The sequence below is a fragment of the Eulemur rufifrons genome, chromosome 15 (genome assembly GCF_041146395.1).
Source record: "Eulemur rufifrons isolate Redbay chromosome 15, OSU_ERuf_1, whole genome shotgun sequence".
Lineage (NCBI taxonomy): Eukaryota > Metazoa > Chordata > Mammalia > Primates > Lemuridae > Eulemur > Eulemur rufifrons.
Window position 1 is genome coordinate 95,909,107 of NC_090997.1, and position 18,288 is coordinate 95,927,394.

Here is an 18,288-nt window from a genome sequence, read left to right on the forward strand (position 1 = left end):
GAGCACATGAAAATATGCTCAACATCATTATTCACTAGGGAAATGCCAGTCAAAACCATGAGATCCCACTTCACACCCAGCAGATTGGCTATAATAAAAAACATGGATAATAACAAGGATGCTGACAAAGATGTGGAGAAATCGGAGCCCTCCTGCATTGCTGGAGGGAATATAAAATTTGGTAGACAATGTGGCAGTTGCTCAAAACATTAAACATAGTTGCCATATGATCTAACACTTGCACTCCTAGGTATACACCCAAGAGAACTGAAAACACGCATACACACAAACACCTGTACATGAGTGTTCATAGCTGCATTATTCATAATTGTCAAAAGTGAAAATAACCCAGATGTCCACCAACTGATGAATGAATAAATAAAACGTGGCCTAGCCATACAATGGAATATTATTTGGCCATAAAAAGGGATGAAGTACTGATACAAACTACAACTGATGAATCTTCAAAAGAAGCTAGTCACAAAGTACCACATATTTTATGATTCTCTTTTTATGTAGTGTCTAGAATATTTAAATTCAGAGACAGGACAATTAGTGGTTGCGGAGTGCTAAGGAGAGGGCAATGGGGAATGACTACTAACGTGGACAGGTTTCTTTTAGGGGTGACAAAAATGTTACTAAATGAGATTGCACAACCCTGTGAATATACTAAAATACTGTACAGTTTACATGGATGAATTGCATGTGTTTTATATCTCAATAAAGCTGTTAAAAAAAAATGAACTGGTGGGCCGGGCGCAGTGGCTCACGCTTGTAATCCTAGCACTCTGGGAGGCCAAGGTGGGAGGGTCGCTTCAGCTCAGGAGTTTGATACTGGCCTGAGGAACAGTGAGACCCTGTCTCTACCAAAAAGAAAGGGGAAAAAACCCAGCTAGGTGTTGTGACGCACACCTGTAGTCCCAGATCCCTGGGAGGCTGAGGCAGCAGGGTGGCTTACAGCCCAGGAGTTGGAGGTTGCAGTGAGCTACAGTGACGCCACTGCACTCTACCCAGTGCGACAGAGTGAGACTCTGTCACAACAGAAACAAACAAGGCAACTGAACACCCCTCCTCACAGTCCCCAACCCTTTCATTAAAAAAAAAAAAAAAATCAACTGGTGAAAATACAGTAAGGTCCTTCCCCCTGCTAAGCATTTTCAAAAATTCCGTCTTGAATTTCTTTCTTTCTATAAATACCCAGTTTGTGTGTACTCTCATTTTTGTCAGAACTATGACACAGCAGTGATGCTTTTTCAGTGTCATAAACCTCTCTTTTAAACACTACATCGCTGTATAACAACCAAACAATATTTTTTTTTAAATTAAGAAACAGTCCCATGGTTTTCACTAAATGCCAGTTCACACATTTGTTTTTTATTATGTTTGAAAAATTAATTATACTGCTAAGAGTAGGGAAACCTTAATATCTTGGAAATAGCCACTTATTTCAGGTAGTTGAGTTTGTTGGCCAAGTATAAATTCTACATTTGGGTTCAACACCTCAGTTGTACAAGGATGGCATGATTTGACTTATAAGTAGCATATGCGTCAGCTATATAATTAACAAAGTGAACTTGGCCACATAATAGATGACCCACAGGAGGGAGGAGTATAATCCTACCTACCTGTGGCCTGTCCCAATCACAGCTGTAGAAGAGGGCTATGATCAGAACTTTGAGAGGATCATTGAATCACTGGGATTATAGGCATGAGGCACCCCATCTGGCAGAACCAAAATCTTTCAGAGCTCAGAGCCTGTGCTCTTAACCACTAAGATGGTTCCACTGATAGATGAGGCAGAGGAAAAGAAAGAGGAAGAAGCTTGTGATGAGGCCACAGGAAGAACAGGAGATGGTGATATCATTATTGATTTTATCATTATTAATATATAATCTTGTTCTCTCTACCTGGAATACCTCGTCCCTGGGACACCTTTTCCCCATGCCCATTTTTCTGCCTAGGAACTTCTATTTGTTCTTTAAGAACTCGACTCAGATGTCACCTCCTCTGAGGAGCTTTCCCACATCCCATCTCCCCAAACCGCCAACCCTCTGGAATCCCACAAAAATTTGCTCAGATTTCTATTATAGCCCAAGTTATATTATAAAGTGTTCATTTTCATACTTCCTCCTTATACTAAATTCAGAACTCCTTGAGGGCAAGGACTGTGTCTAATTATTCCTTGTGGTTCCAGTGCTTAGCTCAGCTTATTGTAGGTGCTCAGGGAAAGTGAGATTGAATAAATCAATCACCACACCTCAAGGACCCTCTGTCCTAGCAGGTACCATGCTAAGAGATGTAAAGTTACAAAGATAAGGTCTTTGACCCCTTAAAGTTCATAAACAAATTGAGGATGTGTTCCTATCTTTCAATTCTACGTTATAGAAACCCAACACAAACTAGCTTAAAAGGAAAAAAAGAATGTGGGCAGGGGACAGAATTTATTTGTCCTAGGAAGGTTACTTCTATTAATAATTTTAGGAATAGCTGAATCTAAGATCCAAGGGTTTCCAACAATGTTATCCTCCAGATTAAGTCTCTTTCTATAACCTGTTCCTGGGTGGCTTCATCCTCAGGAATTTTTTTTCCATGTGGAAGCCCCTCACACCTCCATATTTACATCCAATTGTAGCAAAAATAGAGATTTTTATACCAATGGTCCTAGCAAAAGCCCTAGGAGTAATTCTCAATGCTTTTAATTGAGTCACCTGCCCTTTACTGAACCTATTAGAGTAACTCTGAATAGGCCTATGACACATGCCTACCTCTGGATTTGGAAGTGGGGTTGACCCCATCCAAATCATATGGATTAAAAGGTTGTTCACCAGAGGAAAATCAAGTTGCTGTTACAAAAAGGAGGAGAAGATATTAGGCAAGCAAAAACCAACACATGTCCTCCATAGAGGAGATATCCTACACATCAGTAATTATATGGTACGGCTAGGAGTGATGCCGTCTTAAGTGCTTATAGCCAAAGATTAAGTAGGAGAAATGGATCACGCCAAGGACAGCTGTCCACAAACACCTTCTAGGAGGAAGCCTATGAACCAGGCCTTTTAGATAGGTAGGATTATGGTAGATGAAGACGAGGAGGCCTTTCAGATACGTGGAAAGGCAGGAACACAGGCAGGAAGGCAAAGGATCCTTTGGAGGTTTCCCAAGTTTGCTGGGAATTTTTGGGAATTGTCTGGAACTTTGGTTGGGGGCCAGAATCTATACATAGTCTAATAAGTGCTAATCCTTCATGCAGATTTCTTCCATATATGATCTTAAAAAAGAGTAATTTTGGCAGGCGCCAGGAGTAGGATTATCCTTCCCATGTTACTGATGGGGCAAGTGAGGCCTAGTGCAAGAGATGCCTGCTGAGAGTTCACCCTCTTGTGTCCAGAGACAGAACAGCACAAGAAGCCCATTTTCTGCCCTCCAGCCCAGGACTGTGTCCCTCCCACTATCCACAGGAAAAATACAATCTGGGGTTGGAAATCATAGGACAGCAGCTGTGGCTGAACCCCAGGGCCAGCCTGAGGACACCTTTGGAGGAAGCTGTGGGAACAACCACGTAGGCAGAAAGAAGGTATCTAACTTGCATAATGGCTAAGAGCAGAGACTCTATAATGAGCCCTGGCTTTGAGTCTCAGTTTCATGAGTTAAGTTGTTACTTTGGGCAGATTATATAACTTCTCTAAGCCTTAGTTTCCTCATCTGTAAACAAGGTAAAGAACAATACCTATCTTACAGAATGGTTGATGAGGTCTGAATGAGGTATTGCATATTAAGAACTTAGCATTCTCGGCCGGGCGCGGTGGCTCACGCCTGTAAATCCTAGCACTCTGGGAGGCCGAGGCGGGTGGATTGCTCAAGGTCAGGAGTTCGAGACCAGCCTGAGCGAGACCCCGTCTCTACTAAAAATAGAAAGACATTATATGGACACCTAAAAATCTATATAGAAAAAATTAGCCGGGCATAGTGGCGCATGCCTGTAGTCCCAGCTACTCGGGAGGCTGAGGCAGTAGGATCGCTTAAGCCCAGGAGTTTGAGGTTGCTGTGAGCTAAGCTGACGCCACGGCACTCACTCTAGCCTGGGCAACAAAGTGAGACTCTGTCTCAACAAAAAAAAAAAAAAAAAAAAAAAAAAAGAACTTAGCATTCTCTTCCTCCTCCAGTCTGGTCTCCTCTTCCTCATCTGGTCTGGTCTGGTCTCCTCTTCCTTGTCCAGTCTCTCCAGTCTCGTCTTGTCTTCCGCATCTGGTCTCTCTCCTCTTCTGGTCTCGTCTCCTCTTCCTCATCCAGTCTGGTCTCCTCTTCCTCATCTGAAAAATATTTTTTGTAAGCATCACTGCTTCATTTTTCTTCAAAGAATTTCATAATCTTTTAGATGCTTTCAAGGATATTATGGAAAATTTTTGATTCCTGCATCTTTTTGCTGGCAACATTAATTTTATTTAAAATGATACCAAGTTAATTTAGAACAAATATATTTAAAAGTTATATTTTGAAGTAACATTTGGTCTGCTTTTTAGGATCCATGATAAATTATACTGCAAATCTTTGACTCATTCTTTGCTTCATTTTTTCATTCTCAAAGAGTTTATAATATTGACAGAAAAAAATACTGTGAGGCAGAAAAAATAATGAGAATTCACAGATTTTTTTCATCATTTTGTTATATGTGATAAATTTTTTTTTCTTTTTTTTTGAGACAGAGTCTAACTCTGTTGCCTGAGTTAGAGTGCAGTGGCATCATCATGTAATAGCTCACTGCAGCTTCAATGTCCTGGGCTCAAGTGATTCTCCTGCCTCAGCCTACGGAGTAGGTGGGACTACAGGTGTGCACCACCATGCTTGGCTCATTTTAAAATTTTTTATGGAGACTGGGTCTTGCTGTATTGCTCAGGTTGGTCTTTAACTCCTGACCTCAAGCGATCCTCCCTTCTTGGCCTCCCAAAGTGCTAGGTTATAGGCATGAACCACTGTGCCCAGCCTGCTATGTGATAAATTTCTAAATTTTGTACCTACAGAGTGTTTTGCAAAACCTATTTCACTTCAGGTAGACAATTTTTAACAAGAATATATAATTTAAAAATATTTATATTACATGGTCATGTACCCAAATTGGCAGGAGGTTCACTTAGCTTATTGCATTATTAAATATTAGTTATTTCATATCAATTGTTGTCCTAATGAAAATACCTTTAGATTTAAATTGGGAACTCAAAGATACCATTCTGGACAATAAACAAAGAGCAGATTATATGAACTGCAATGTGAATGTCAAATTTGACCAGTGACTAAGTCCAGTAAATGCAGTAAATTCTTGGTATTCATAGTAGTTATGTTCTATAAAGTTGCTATGAATGCTAAATCAGTGAATACTGAACCATTGCTCCTAGGAGAAGTACAGGTTACTGTACCTCTAAATGTGGTGGCGTTCTGCAGTGCAGAACCTGACCAATCATATGTGCCAGCCTGGACTGTAGCACAGGTTATGTACGGGAAACACAACAGGCAAAGTAGATGTGTGCAACTTTTGAGAAGTACTGAATGTTAGATAATATCAACAGTAAAATGAGTAGAGAATTTGGAGGCAAGAGATCTCACTTAAAATACCTGTACTGCCATTTAAGGGGCAGTACATGAGCAATTTCCCTCTCTGAACTTTAGCTTTCACATCTGTAATAAAATGATAATAATATCCAATCCAGAGGAGTTACAAGGACCAGAAATAATAACTTACGCAAATTATTTTTTAGAAAAGAGGCATATGATAAGTACCCAAGTGCTAAGACTCCTCTTTTTCTATAAAGAGTGGGGGTGTTTCTTCAAAAGTTTTAGAACAGGGCAATACTCTGATCAGATTTGAGTTTTAGAAAAATAATTATTGTGTTGTTTTGAAAATGGATTAGAAGTAGACTGCAGTAAAAGCCCATATCTAAAAAGAAAAAATTCCTAAAACCTATTCTAAGGCAGTAATAGCAAGAAGAGGAAGGTTTGGCCACATGCTCGAGTAGCTTGTTGCCCTGCGCTAGCCTGCTGCCCCGTCTCCCTGTCCTGAGAGCTCTGCTTAATAAATCACTTCCTTAGGAATCCAGACTCCAGCTCTTCTAGGGGAGCCCCACAGAGAAAAGACTTCAGAAATAATTCGCTGTGAGCTGATTCAGAGGACAGAGGAGTTCAAGAAAGCCCTTACAGCTCTTCCCCCCAGACTTTTCATGATCCTCCTGGTTGATTGACACTTTTCCTATACAGAGACACGTGGTGGGGTGGTTCTCCTGGCAGTTTGCCAGAAAGCACTCTCTCTCTTTAGATTAGAAAAACATTAACATTGATTGTCCGATTTATCCCTCTAAATTTTTCCTGAAATATTAGACTATTCTAAACTTGCGACTTTACAACTTAAAGATCACCTCAATAAGGTCATAAAAAGTGGTATTACGTATAAAAAATCTTTTTGACTAGTTGAGGAAATATCAGTTACAATTGCATTAATATGTATTGAATCTGTAATCAAGTTAAAATCATATAGATCCAGAAAATGTGCCCTTGTGGATATTTTTAGAACCTTATATTTACCCAGCTAAAATATCTTGAAATGTATTTTACATTATTTTTTTTTTTTTAGAGACGGGGTCTCACTCTGTTACCCAATCATAGCGCACTGACTTGAACTCCTGGGCTCCAGTGACTCCTCTGCCTCAGCCTTCTAAGTAGTTGGGACAACAGGCATGTGAGACCACACCTGGCTATACTTTACATTTTTGATAAAAAGGATTTTGTTTTAAAAAAATTAAAAACTTTATTTATTTTTTATTTTTATTTATTTTAATTGTTTTTAGAAATGGGGTCTTGGTATGTTACCCAGTCTGGACTCAACTCCAGGGCTTAAGCAATTCTCTCATCTCAGCCTCCCAAGTAGTTGGGACTACAGGCGTACACACCCCTATCCACAGCTTGGATTTTGCTTTTTAAAAGAACAATTGTGATTTACCTTAACAATGAAACAGAAAGTCATCCAGTTGATTATTTTCCATAAAGTGAGCTCTCAGTGGTTCTCTAAACTGAGCCCATCGTAAAGTTATAAAATGGATCACATTTATTTTAGGTAAAAAAATATATTGGAAATGGACATATATATGGGGAAAAGAAAGAAAATTGACCTTAAAAATAAACGAAGTGAAAATTTATGAAAATCTTTGGACATGACATTGATAAATTGTTTTACAAACAGCTGTATGTCCCAATAGAACAAATAAGGCACAGGGACCCGTTTTAGGATGAATTGATAACTTTAACATCATTGCGAACGAAGGGCTCATTTATTAGAGAGATAAAGTAGGGATTCAGTAAACAACTAAAATACAGCTAGGAAAGGACTGAGATTGTCTTTAAAGACCTTTAAATGCTGTCACTCACTTGTGATAGCAGTACAAGATTTTAGCCCTCCGTATTTCACCAAGTAATTTTCTGTTAGATAAATAAGGTAGTTGTTTGCAGCCTTTGGCAACATTTCATTCAGTTAAGTATTAGTCCATTCAGGCCACAACAGCAAAATACCTCAGACCTGGTTAATAAACAAACAATAGCAATTTATTTCCCACAGTTCTGGAGGCTAGGAAGTCCAAGATCAATGTGTCAGCAGACTCGGTGTCTGATGAGGGCCTGTCCCTTATAGATGGATGTCGCCTTCTTGCTGCATCCTCACACAGTAGAAAGGGCAACGGACCTCACTTGAGCCACTTTTCTTTAAGTTTCAACAATATTTGTTTAATATAAATACATACGTATGTCACCTTTAGGAAAAATTTTGCTTCTAAAATATTTTTTCATTAAACATTTTTAAAAATTTATTTTATTTTCAATTGGCTTATGATAATTGTACATATTTATGGAGTACACAGTGATGTCTCATTTCCTGTGATGTAAAGTGATTAGATAAGGGTAACTGGCACATCCATCATCTCAAACGTTTACCATTTGTGTTGGGAATATTTAATATCCTCCTAGCTATTTGAAACTATATAATATATTATTGTTAACTATAGTCATCCTACAGTCGTATGGAACACTAGAACTTATTCCTATCTAGCTGTAATTTTGTACCTTTAACAAATGTGAGCCACTTTTATAAGGCCACCAATCATGGAGCCCTCATGACTTAATCACTTCCCAAATGATTAAGGCCCCACCTCTCAACACTATCACATTGGATATTAGGTCGCAACATATGAATTTGTGTGTGTGTGGAGGGGCATCAATATTCAGACCATAGTAAGTTGTTCAGGAAAATATTAAAATCAAACCTACTCTTTTCATCAGTCTTTAAACAACTAAAAATCACAGAAGTGGTTTCAGTGACAAGCTTTTAAACATAAGTCAAAAGCATCAAAAGTTGTTACCATATTACAAATTTTCCTATGACAAGCATGTACATTTGTAAAACAAACAAGGAAACAAACAAAAAGGAGGAAACCAAAGTCATAAACTTATGACACCACAAGAAAACCTCAAAACAGAAGCTCTATTCTGTGGTTAGAAAGGATAGAGCTCTTTACTACCCTGCTGAGCTACTTCCCTGGCATTTTTATTGTCTCTGGTATTGTGTTTATTTTATATATATTCCAGCATACTGGGATTATCAATATGTTTCAGGATAAAATTTAACATAATAGCAGAGTAAGCTGGATATTCTGATTTAAACTGGATGTGCCCCGGACTTACCGTTTCACACCGCAAAATATGTTGGTCTTGTCCTATGGGCCCCTCAGACTAAATTTGTCCCAAACTAAACTCTGTCTTCTCTCTACTCTGCTTTGTTTCTTTGCTGCCTGATGGGGCCTCACCACACTTCTAGCCTGGCTGGCAAGCTTGGACTCTGTCAATTCCACCTCCGAATCGTTCCCCTCTTCACCATCATCACTTCCATTTCCTCAGGAGATAGTGTCGGATGATGTGTACAAGGCTCTCCCAGCTGGTAGCTTCCCGTCTGTTGTCATTGTAAAGGAAAATAGAAGTCTGGACTGATGTATTGCAGACCCTGAAGTACTGCCCACACACAGAGTTTTAGGAGAAGTCTGGACTGGAACACACTTTTGTGCCTTTTTACTTCCCTCCTATGCTTAAACTGTCATCAGACTTGGAGTGACCTGTCCCCCGCCCCCACAGTCCCAGTTCCTCCAAACTGTCATGCCCTCCAGGGTCCAACCTTGGAGTCCTCCCACTTACCCCCTTGACATCATCACATCCAGTCATCAGATACTGCCTTGAAGGGTCACTTGGCTCATGTCTTGACATCCCAAAAGCCTCAAAGGCTTCTGGGCAGGGGTGAGCCAAGCACTTTTTCTGCCTTTGTTTACCATAAAAGTCCATTGCTTTTCCATAGAGAAAAATTTGTTTCACACAGATTTTTAAAGACTGTGTAAATTCATATCCATTGTTCTCATAAAGAAGAGTTACAGGTTGACCAAAGTGACCAGAATTAGACTTTATAACATGGTTTCTGAAACAATTGGATTAGAGTTAATAGAAAGGGGACTTTCTCAGGTTGGTTCTTTTCCAAGTACCTTGAATTTTCATTAATTTTGTGTTTCTTCTGCAAGTGCTGGTTCATTGAAAATCTAATAAGTTTGTAATGGTTCTACTGCAAGGAAAAGCTGCAAACTTGAAAATACACTTACTAAGAATTATACTATTAATAGGAGATTTCTGGAAAGCCTTAGTTTCCATTAAGAACTTTTTTTTAATGTTGCTTCAGGTGACAATGTTGAGGTGATTCTGGATTGGGTATATGACAATGTCACTGTTAGATCAAAAGCCATTGTCAAGACCAAGAAATCCTCAGAGACAATATGGATTCGGGTAGGATGACTGGATGGAATATGAGGAAAGCTGCCACAGCTCTGATTTTATGTAAGTTTCGAACAGCACATGGGTCCACCAGGAGCTTTAACGTGAACTGATCGCAGTTTCCATTTTCATGCAGGTTACTCACCTTCTCTGTGCTTTAGTTTTATAGTCTGGGGTCTGACTGTCACTCTACCACTTGCCAGCCGTATATCTTGGACAATTTATTTCATTTCCCTGTGACTATTTCCTTACCCTACAAATAGATTATTCTAATATCCACTGCATAATCTTGTTTTATTTAAGGAGATCATACCTGGGAAGCACCTGGAACAGCTCAGGTAGGAACACACAGCTGTAGCTGTTATGAACAGTTGTGTTATTACTATTACTTGTATTTCCTTGCAGGGTTGTTGAGAAGGTTAAATGAAAGACTGTGCACCAGGACAGGCCACCTAATTTGCGGAGCCCAGTACAAAATGAAAATGCAGGACGCTTTGTTCAAAAATGACTAAGAATTTCAAGAAGGGGACAGCAGAGGCTTAAACCAAGCGCAGCACCTGAGCCTGTGCAACCGCGCAGGTTGCACAGCTACAAAGACAGCCCTGGAGCTCACAGACGCCTCTGCACACAGTGGGTGCTAAATAAATGCTCCATTCACCGTTGTGAACGCTCCTACACCTCGCGCATGCCAGCACCGTTAACACTACCCACTCACTGTCACTTGTCCCTGACCTAAGGACGAGGCCTGGAATTGCGCTCACGGTAGAGTCCCAGCGGGAAGACCGACCTCCATCCCCGCTGACCCCGAGTCGCTTTGGCAGCGTCCCCAGCTCAGCCTCTGCCCCTGGTCCCGGAGTCTGTCCCGTGCCCCCGGGCGCGTCCCCGAGGCCGAAGGCGGCCCGGCCACAGTGCCCGTGCGCAGCGGGGCACCGCCGCCTCCCCGAAGTGTTTACCGGTTGCCCGAGGAGACGCGCCCGCGCCTCCCGCCGGCTCCCCGCCGCCGCCCAGCTCCAGACCGGCTCGGGTTCGAGCGCCCCGCGGGGCTCCCGCCGCTATGAGCCGCGGTCGCTTCTCCGGCTCCAGGTGCCTGGACGGCACTAGCGACGCCGCGTTGGGCGCAAAGTCGCCGGTGCGCGAGGTACGGTCCCAACTGCGGCCGCGCGTCCCGGAGGCCTCTCAGCCGCGGGAGAGGGCCCGGGGACAGACCACCCCAGGAGGGGCAGAGGCGCCCCTACGTGCACCCCTTTCCTCCTGAATGCGTGGGGAGGACCAGCGCAGAGCTGTCTCCCCGTGGGCACTGGACGGGGACTGCCGACCGCGCTGATTTTGGGAAGCGACGGGCAGGACGGGAGTTTGTGAAGTGCGTGTGAATTTTGGGTTGTGCCGCGCTGCTTCGCTCGCCATTGAAACTGGTTGAATTCGAAGGACGCTGCGGTCGGCTCCTGCGGTTCCTCTTCCCTCTTCAGCACCCCCCCCCAAGCAAATGATGCCTTCCTTTACCTGTCGCTGCTTAGCTACTGAGACGCGATTCAGAGCAATTTCTTGAAAATCTCATGTGGTAGGATTAATACCAACCCTGAGCAAAGTCGCTGGCCTTTTTGTTGCTAACTACTCCAAAAACAATAATTTCGTTGTCGCTGGATCCATTTGCTTATTTACCCCAAGCAATCACTTAGGCATTGGGGACTTCCAGGCAGACACACACACACACACACACACACACACACACAGGACAAGTTCTGGCTGGCTCAGCCTGAGTTGAGGATCCACCTCTGGACCTGGCATTGGGGGCCACCCGGGTATTGTGCGTGTCGGGGGCAGGGGCCAGAGATGGGAGAATTGTGCTGAGCTGACCTGCTAACCTAAGAGGCTTCCTCAATATGGACATAGGGACCGTGTATACCCCTGGGGATATATTAGGTTCAAAACATGGGTTGGACTCTTCAGCATGCTGTCAGAATTCTTCTGATATTCAGCAGCTTTGATGGTCGCTTTTACATCTCATTTGTATTTAGATTTCTCTGATTCCTGGCATATTTGTGGAAAATTTTGCACCATGTGCAAAAAACCTATTTTTTCTTTCATCTGACATTTTTATATTTGACTTTACTACATTTTATTCCAATACAGTGTCTTCTATGAATTAAGACTGTTAGCCCATATATAAATATGTAGTATTTTTATATTATTTATACTTTGGTGAGCCCACTGAAAGTATTAATAAATTACAGACATCAAGACCCTTAATCCCTGAATACTCTGGTGTGTATCTCCAAAGAGTAAGGGCATTCTCTGACCAAAGCACAATGATCAAAATCAGGATATTTAGCATTGCTACAATAATATTATATACACTATCTACTAAAATTTTGCCAATTATCCCAATTATTGCCAACAAAATTTTTTTTATTCAAGAATCACACATTATATTTAGTTGTTACGTCTCTTTAAACCTGTAACAGTTCTTCAGCTTTTTTTTGTTTGTTTTTGATGATACTGACATTTTTGCATAGTCCAGGTTATTTGTTTTATAGAATATGTTTATCTGATTGTTCTTCATGGTTAGATTTTTGGTAGGAATACTATATAAGAGATATTGTGTCTCAGTTCATCATATCAGGAGGTTCCTGATGTCAACTTATCCCATTATTGTACTGGTGATGTCCCCAGATGGTGGCATCTTCCAGATTTTTCCACTGTAAAGGTTCCTTTTCCCCTTTAGCAACAAGTAAGTAATTATATCAATTAATTAATTTTGATTTAGATAGGAATTTTTAGAATGATTCACTCCTTACATAAAGGAAAAGTTCCATCAAGCTTAAGATTTTAATTGGCTTGAAAGAACTAAACTTTATTGAGAACAAAAGTAGAAGTAGAAAGGCCAGGATTTATTGTGATTACATGTTCAGTTTGCAAAATACTTCATGAGACAATCTTACAATTTAGGTAGAAAAGGCAGGGATTTCCCATTACATAGAGGAGGAAGTGGCTTGCTCCAATGATGAAGCAGGGACTTCGATATCGTTCTTTTGAATGTTTTGTATTTTTCTTACCATGCTGCATTAAAAAACATTAGAATAAAAAGCAGCAATAGTTTGCAACTTTCTGAAGAAGCAGAATACTTAGGGACTGAGGTATTAGGTTTGGAACAAAAACTGAGTTCAAACTATCTTGATGTTACCACTTAATGTGTGACACCTTGCTCAAAAAAATTAATGTCTCAGAACTTTAGTTTCTCCATCTGAAACACAGGATCATCACACTTATCACATAGTGTAGTTTGGGGATTTTATAGTTAATATACGTAAGGCACCCAATAGAGTATCTGACAGAATAACCACTTAACTATATTAGTTATTATTATTCTTTACAACTTTTGGAACGTGCTTTGGTGTCAACACCACTACCCCCCACTACTATCAGCTTCACCAATACCCACATCAATACCTCAGCTACCCTCTCAACAATCAGTTTATTGAGGATCTGTGTGAGGGACTAACGATACAAAACTGAATTTGACACCATCCCTGCTCTGTTCATAAAGAGTCAAGAGCTCACAATCAAGAGAAATAGACATACAAAAAGATTACTCTTTCATCAGTGTCACCCATGAACCAAATTTAATGCTGAACTTTTCTCAAGTTGGGTTTACCTGTAATAAAATCATCAGCAGAGCTTTACTAGGCCAGCAAATGTGCCAAATACTAACAGCAATATTATGAGAAGCAAAGCAGAGCAGGTCAAGCATGGAGGACAAAGATATGTTTTGGGGGACATTTACAAACTCAGCTATCACTGGACGGTATAACTTTGTCATGCATTTGAAATAATGCTACTGAATGAAAAATGTGACCAAATTATAAAGTGGTATTCATGGTCAGCAAAAAGCTATAGCAGTAGGGTAGTGGAAAGTGCTTGGATTTTGTATCAGAGGCCACAGGCATATGGTGGCTTGCAGGCTATCTTGCTATGCGTTTTCACATACCCAGAGGACCTGAATCAATGGATTGGAGCTCCAGGCCATAGAAATTTGAGCAAGTCTCTTTCCTCTCTGTAAAACAAGGGTTAATTGGAGTAACTGTCTGATGGGATTGTTGTGAGAAGTAAATGTACATAGCAATACCCTATCAATGGCTATAGTTCCTCAAAGCAAAAGACTTCGTTAAATGTAATTATAAAGGAGCTGGTTATATATAATTATAGAGGAAGTAAAATTTGTTTTTCTTTTCCTCCCACTATTTCCACTTTTTAAAAAAATTGCATAAAATACACATAACATAAAATTTAGTGTCGTACATTAAGTACTTTTATTAAGTACATTAAGTATATTCACATTGGTGTGCAGCCATTGCCACCATCCATGTTTAGAACTTAGTTCATCTTGCAAAACTGAAACTCTGTACCCATTAAAGAATGACTTCCCATTCTCTCCTCCCCACAGCCCCTGATAACCACCATTCTACTTTGTGTCTATGAATTTGACTATTCTAGGTATCCCATTTGAGTGAAATCATACTGTATTTGTCCTTTTGTGAATGGCTTATTTCACTTAGCATGTCTTCCAGGATCATCTATGTGGTATGTGTCAGAATTTCCTTCCTTTTTAAGGCTGAATTATATTCCTTTGAATGGATACACCATGTTTCCATTCATCTGTCCGTGGACATGTGGGTTGTTTCCACCTTTGGCTATTGCAAATAATGCTGCTATGAACATGGGTGAACAAATGTATCTTTGAGACTCTGCTTTCAATTCCTTTGGGTATATACCTGGAAGTGGAATTGCTGGATCCTGTGGTAATTCTATTATTAATTTTTTGAGGAACTGCTATATTGTTTTCCATAGTGACTGCACATTTTAATTCCTACCAGCAGTGCACGAAAGTTTTCATTTCTCCACATTCTCACCCACATTTGTTATTTTCTGTTCCTTTTTTTCTTTCTTTGATTGTAGCCATTCTAGTGGGTGGGAGGTGGTATCCATTCACACTTTTTAATGAATCATTTCCTCTCTCTTCTGGTTTGCTTTGTTTCTTTTTGTTATTGTTGTTGCTCCTCCTTTTTATTAAAATCAAATTTAAGAAAAGATCTGACTCTAATCACGTCTTCATATGAACTGAAGCTAGAAGCCTCTTTTTTATAGGTATAAGAAAAAAAACCCCTAAATCCTCCCCTCTCCCTGAACAACCAAAAATGGAGAGAAAAAGAAACAGAAGAGCAAGGAAAAAAGAAAACACAAAATGATAGTTGAAAGCAATACAAATATATCACCAATTACAATAAATGTATATGGACTAAATGCTCAGTTAACTGACAAAAATCATCAGATCACATTAAAAATATCCAAGTATATGCTATTTATGAAAAACACATCTAAACAAAGGGATATGGGAAAGTTGAAAGCAAAAGTGTATAAAAAGACATACCAGGCAAATAAACAAAATAAAGCTGATTAGCTATATTAACATTATGCAAAATACGTTTAAGGCCAAAAAGCATTACTAGAGGTGAAGAGAGTCACTACATAATGATAAAAAATTTCATTAATCAGAAACTTGTAATAATTCTAAAGGTGTGTGTACCTAATAACATAGCCTCAAGGTATAAAAACAAAAATTGACAGAGGTAAAAATCTGTAGGAACAAATAGACAAATCCACAACTAAAGAGAATATTTTTACCATACCTCTTAGATTTGGTAGATCAACCACACAAAAATTTGGTAGGAGAGCTGTTAAAAGTGCCCAAATGCATACTTGGTTAAGTCATTGTGAAGAATAAAAAGATATAAAATATTTGAGATATGGCCGTAAAAGTTAACAAGGATAATTTTTTCCCCTTTGCCTAAGGGAATAAATAAATACATTTAGACTATGAAATAATCAATTGGACAAAAGCCTAGAAAGTGTAGTCTATTGGTAGAGATTGTATTAGATGAGTAATTAGTTTTCCTTTTGTTTTAAATAAAAAGGCTTTATACTATTTAAACTAAATCTTGACCATATAATCATGAAAAACCATTAGACAAACTCACCTGGAAGGACATTCTAGAAAATATCGACCAGTAATCTCTGAAAGTGTCAAGGTCATGACTGGGGGAGACTAAAAAGGAATGAAAACTAAATGGTATGTGGGAGCCTAGATTGGCTCCTAGACCAGAAAAAGGACATTAGTGAAAAAACTGGTGAAATTGGAATAAAGTCCGTAGTTTAATTGGTAGTATTATAAGAATGTTAATTTCCTGGTTTTAATAAATGTACCTCGGTTATGTAAGTTGCTAACATTAGGGAAAGCTCGGTAAAGGGTATATAGAAACTCTCTGTTCTGTTTTGCAACATTTCTGTAATTCTAAAATTATTTCAGAATAAACAGTTTTAAAAAACAAATGATAAACAGTAAATTTATTTAGACATACAACTTTATTTTAACTTTAACGTTTGATTTCTCTTGGTATCTAACGATTGTTTGACCATCTGGCTTCAGAATGCAGCATGAGATAAAACCTTCAAAGAACAGGTAGGAGAGAACTTTTTGAACACAGAGAGTAGGTTTTTATTTGCATATTTTGAAGAGATTGTGTATTTACTTGGTGTTACCAAATACAATGTGTAGTATACTTCAAACAATAGTAAATACTCCTTGGTTTGTACTTGAGTTGACTAATTATAAATGTTTATTTTTTCCATGGTCAAGGACAACTTAAAATTTTTTTAATTGAAAAAGGGAGTAACATTTGCTGTACTAGGAATTATTTATGCTATGTTCTTTTACCCAAGGTTTCTTTATTTCTTTGTTTTGCTTCCAATTTTTTTCCTTTGAAATTAGTGCTTTGGTAGCTTTGATCTAAGGCAGAGAAGTTCAAAAGCATTGCTGAGGCAGACCAGTAGCACCTCACTCATTCTCTTACTGATAACAAGCACAGCTATTGATTATCGCTTTTATAGCTACATGCGTAGATATTGATTAAATAAAATATTTTAAATATTGCTTATAAAAATAAGTTTCCTCCTTAGTGCAGTAGGGGGTGTGTTGGTCTCATGAAAATAAATATCTGAATTATATTTCTGAATAACTGAAATGACTTTCTTTTCCTTGACTGAATTTACCCTTAGACTTTGCCTCTTGAATTTTCCTTCCTAGTTTTTTATAAAAATGTATTTTTCAGCATATTAAGGTCATCTTAGTCTAGCCTCAATGTCAGTGCAAAGGGAAACGATAGTAGACTTGACTATAATTGCCACATTTCCCTAAGTCTCTTCTACTTCAGGATAAAAGAAATGGATAGCAGAATACTGAAAAGGAACACTTGATGTAGAAATCTTATGAATGTTGGGAGTAACCAAAAATGAGAACTTAAGAGGAAATGTGAGCAACAGGTATTCTGCTTAGTGAATCATACACTGTGTTAGTCACCCATTTGGCAAACATTTATTGAGTCTTAGGCACCCTGTTAGGCACTGAAGATAAAGAAACTCTTTCCTTCAGTAACTATAAAATGAGTATCTATTTTATTTTATTTTATTTATTTATTTTGAGACAAAGTCTCACTCTGTTGCCTGGGCTAGAGTGCTGTGGCATCAGCCTAGCTCACAGCAACCTCAAACTCCTGGACTCAAGCGATCCTCCTGCCTCAGCCTCCCGAGTAGCTGGGACTACAGGCATGAGCCACCACGCCCGGCTATTTTTTTCTCTGTTTTTAGTTGCCTGGCTAATTTCTTTCTATTTTCAGTAGAGACGGGGGTCTCACTCTTGCTCAGGCTGGTCTTGAACCCCTGACCTCAAGCAATCCTCCTGCCTCGGCTTCTCAGAGTGCTAAGATGACAGGCATGAGCCACCACTCCCTGACCACGTACTTATTTCAAAGCAGGTATTGTTTTAAAACAGGTCCCACTCTCATAAAAGCTATATTCTGTAAAAAGTAAACAGATAAACAAGGTAGTTTCTGAGAGTGGTAAATGCTTTGAAAAGAAAAGAGAGCAGGATAAAACAGGATAGAGATTGAATGGGGTGAAGACAGGTCTTGTTTGGATAGAGTGGGTGGGTTTGGTTCTCCCAGGAGAGGATGTACTGAGTCTGAATGATGCTGGGAAGACTGTTCTTGGAAACAGCAAGAGCAACACCAGGCCCTCAGGTGGGAACAAACTCGATGTGTTTAAAAAGAGTGCAGTTTGTGGAATGTTCTTCAATTTGGGTATATCTAATGTTTCCTCATGGTTAGATTCAGGTTAATCATTTTTGGCATTTTTGACGATTCTGTGAAAGGTGTTGTGTTCTTCTCAGTACGTCACAGTAGGAGCTTCATGCCAGTTTATTTCATTACTGAAATTATGAAAGACAAAGAAAGGCTGAGACACTGTTCCACATTAAACAGACTAAAGATACCTGACAACCACATGCAATGCATTTACAGTTGCTCTAAGGAATGCTGTTGGGATAACTGGTGAATAATA

The 18,288-nt window shown here is 39.5% G+C and overlaps 1 protein-coding gene across 1 annotated transcript in view; it reads left to right on the forward strand.

Moving 5' to 3' along the window:
• The first annotated feature begins 10,894 nt into the window (after window positions 1-10,894).
• CCDC170 (coiled-coil domain containing 170) overlaps window positions 10,895-18,288 on the forward strand; it is an 83,855-nt gene continuing 76,461 nt past the window's right edge. Inside the window, exon 1 of the mRNA XM_069489097.1 lies at window positions 10,895-11,075. Within this exon, the coding sequence (XP_069345198.1) occupies window positions 10,895-11,075 (181 nt within the window). The remainder of the gene's footprint in view (window positions 11,076-18,288) is intronic.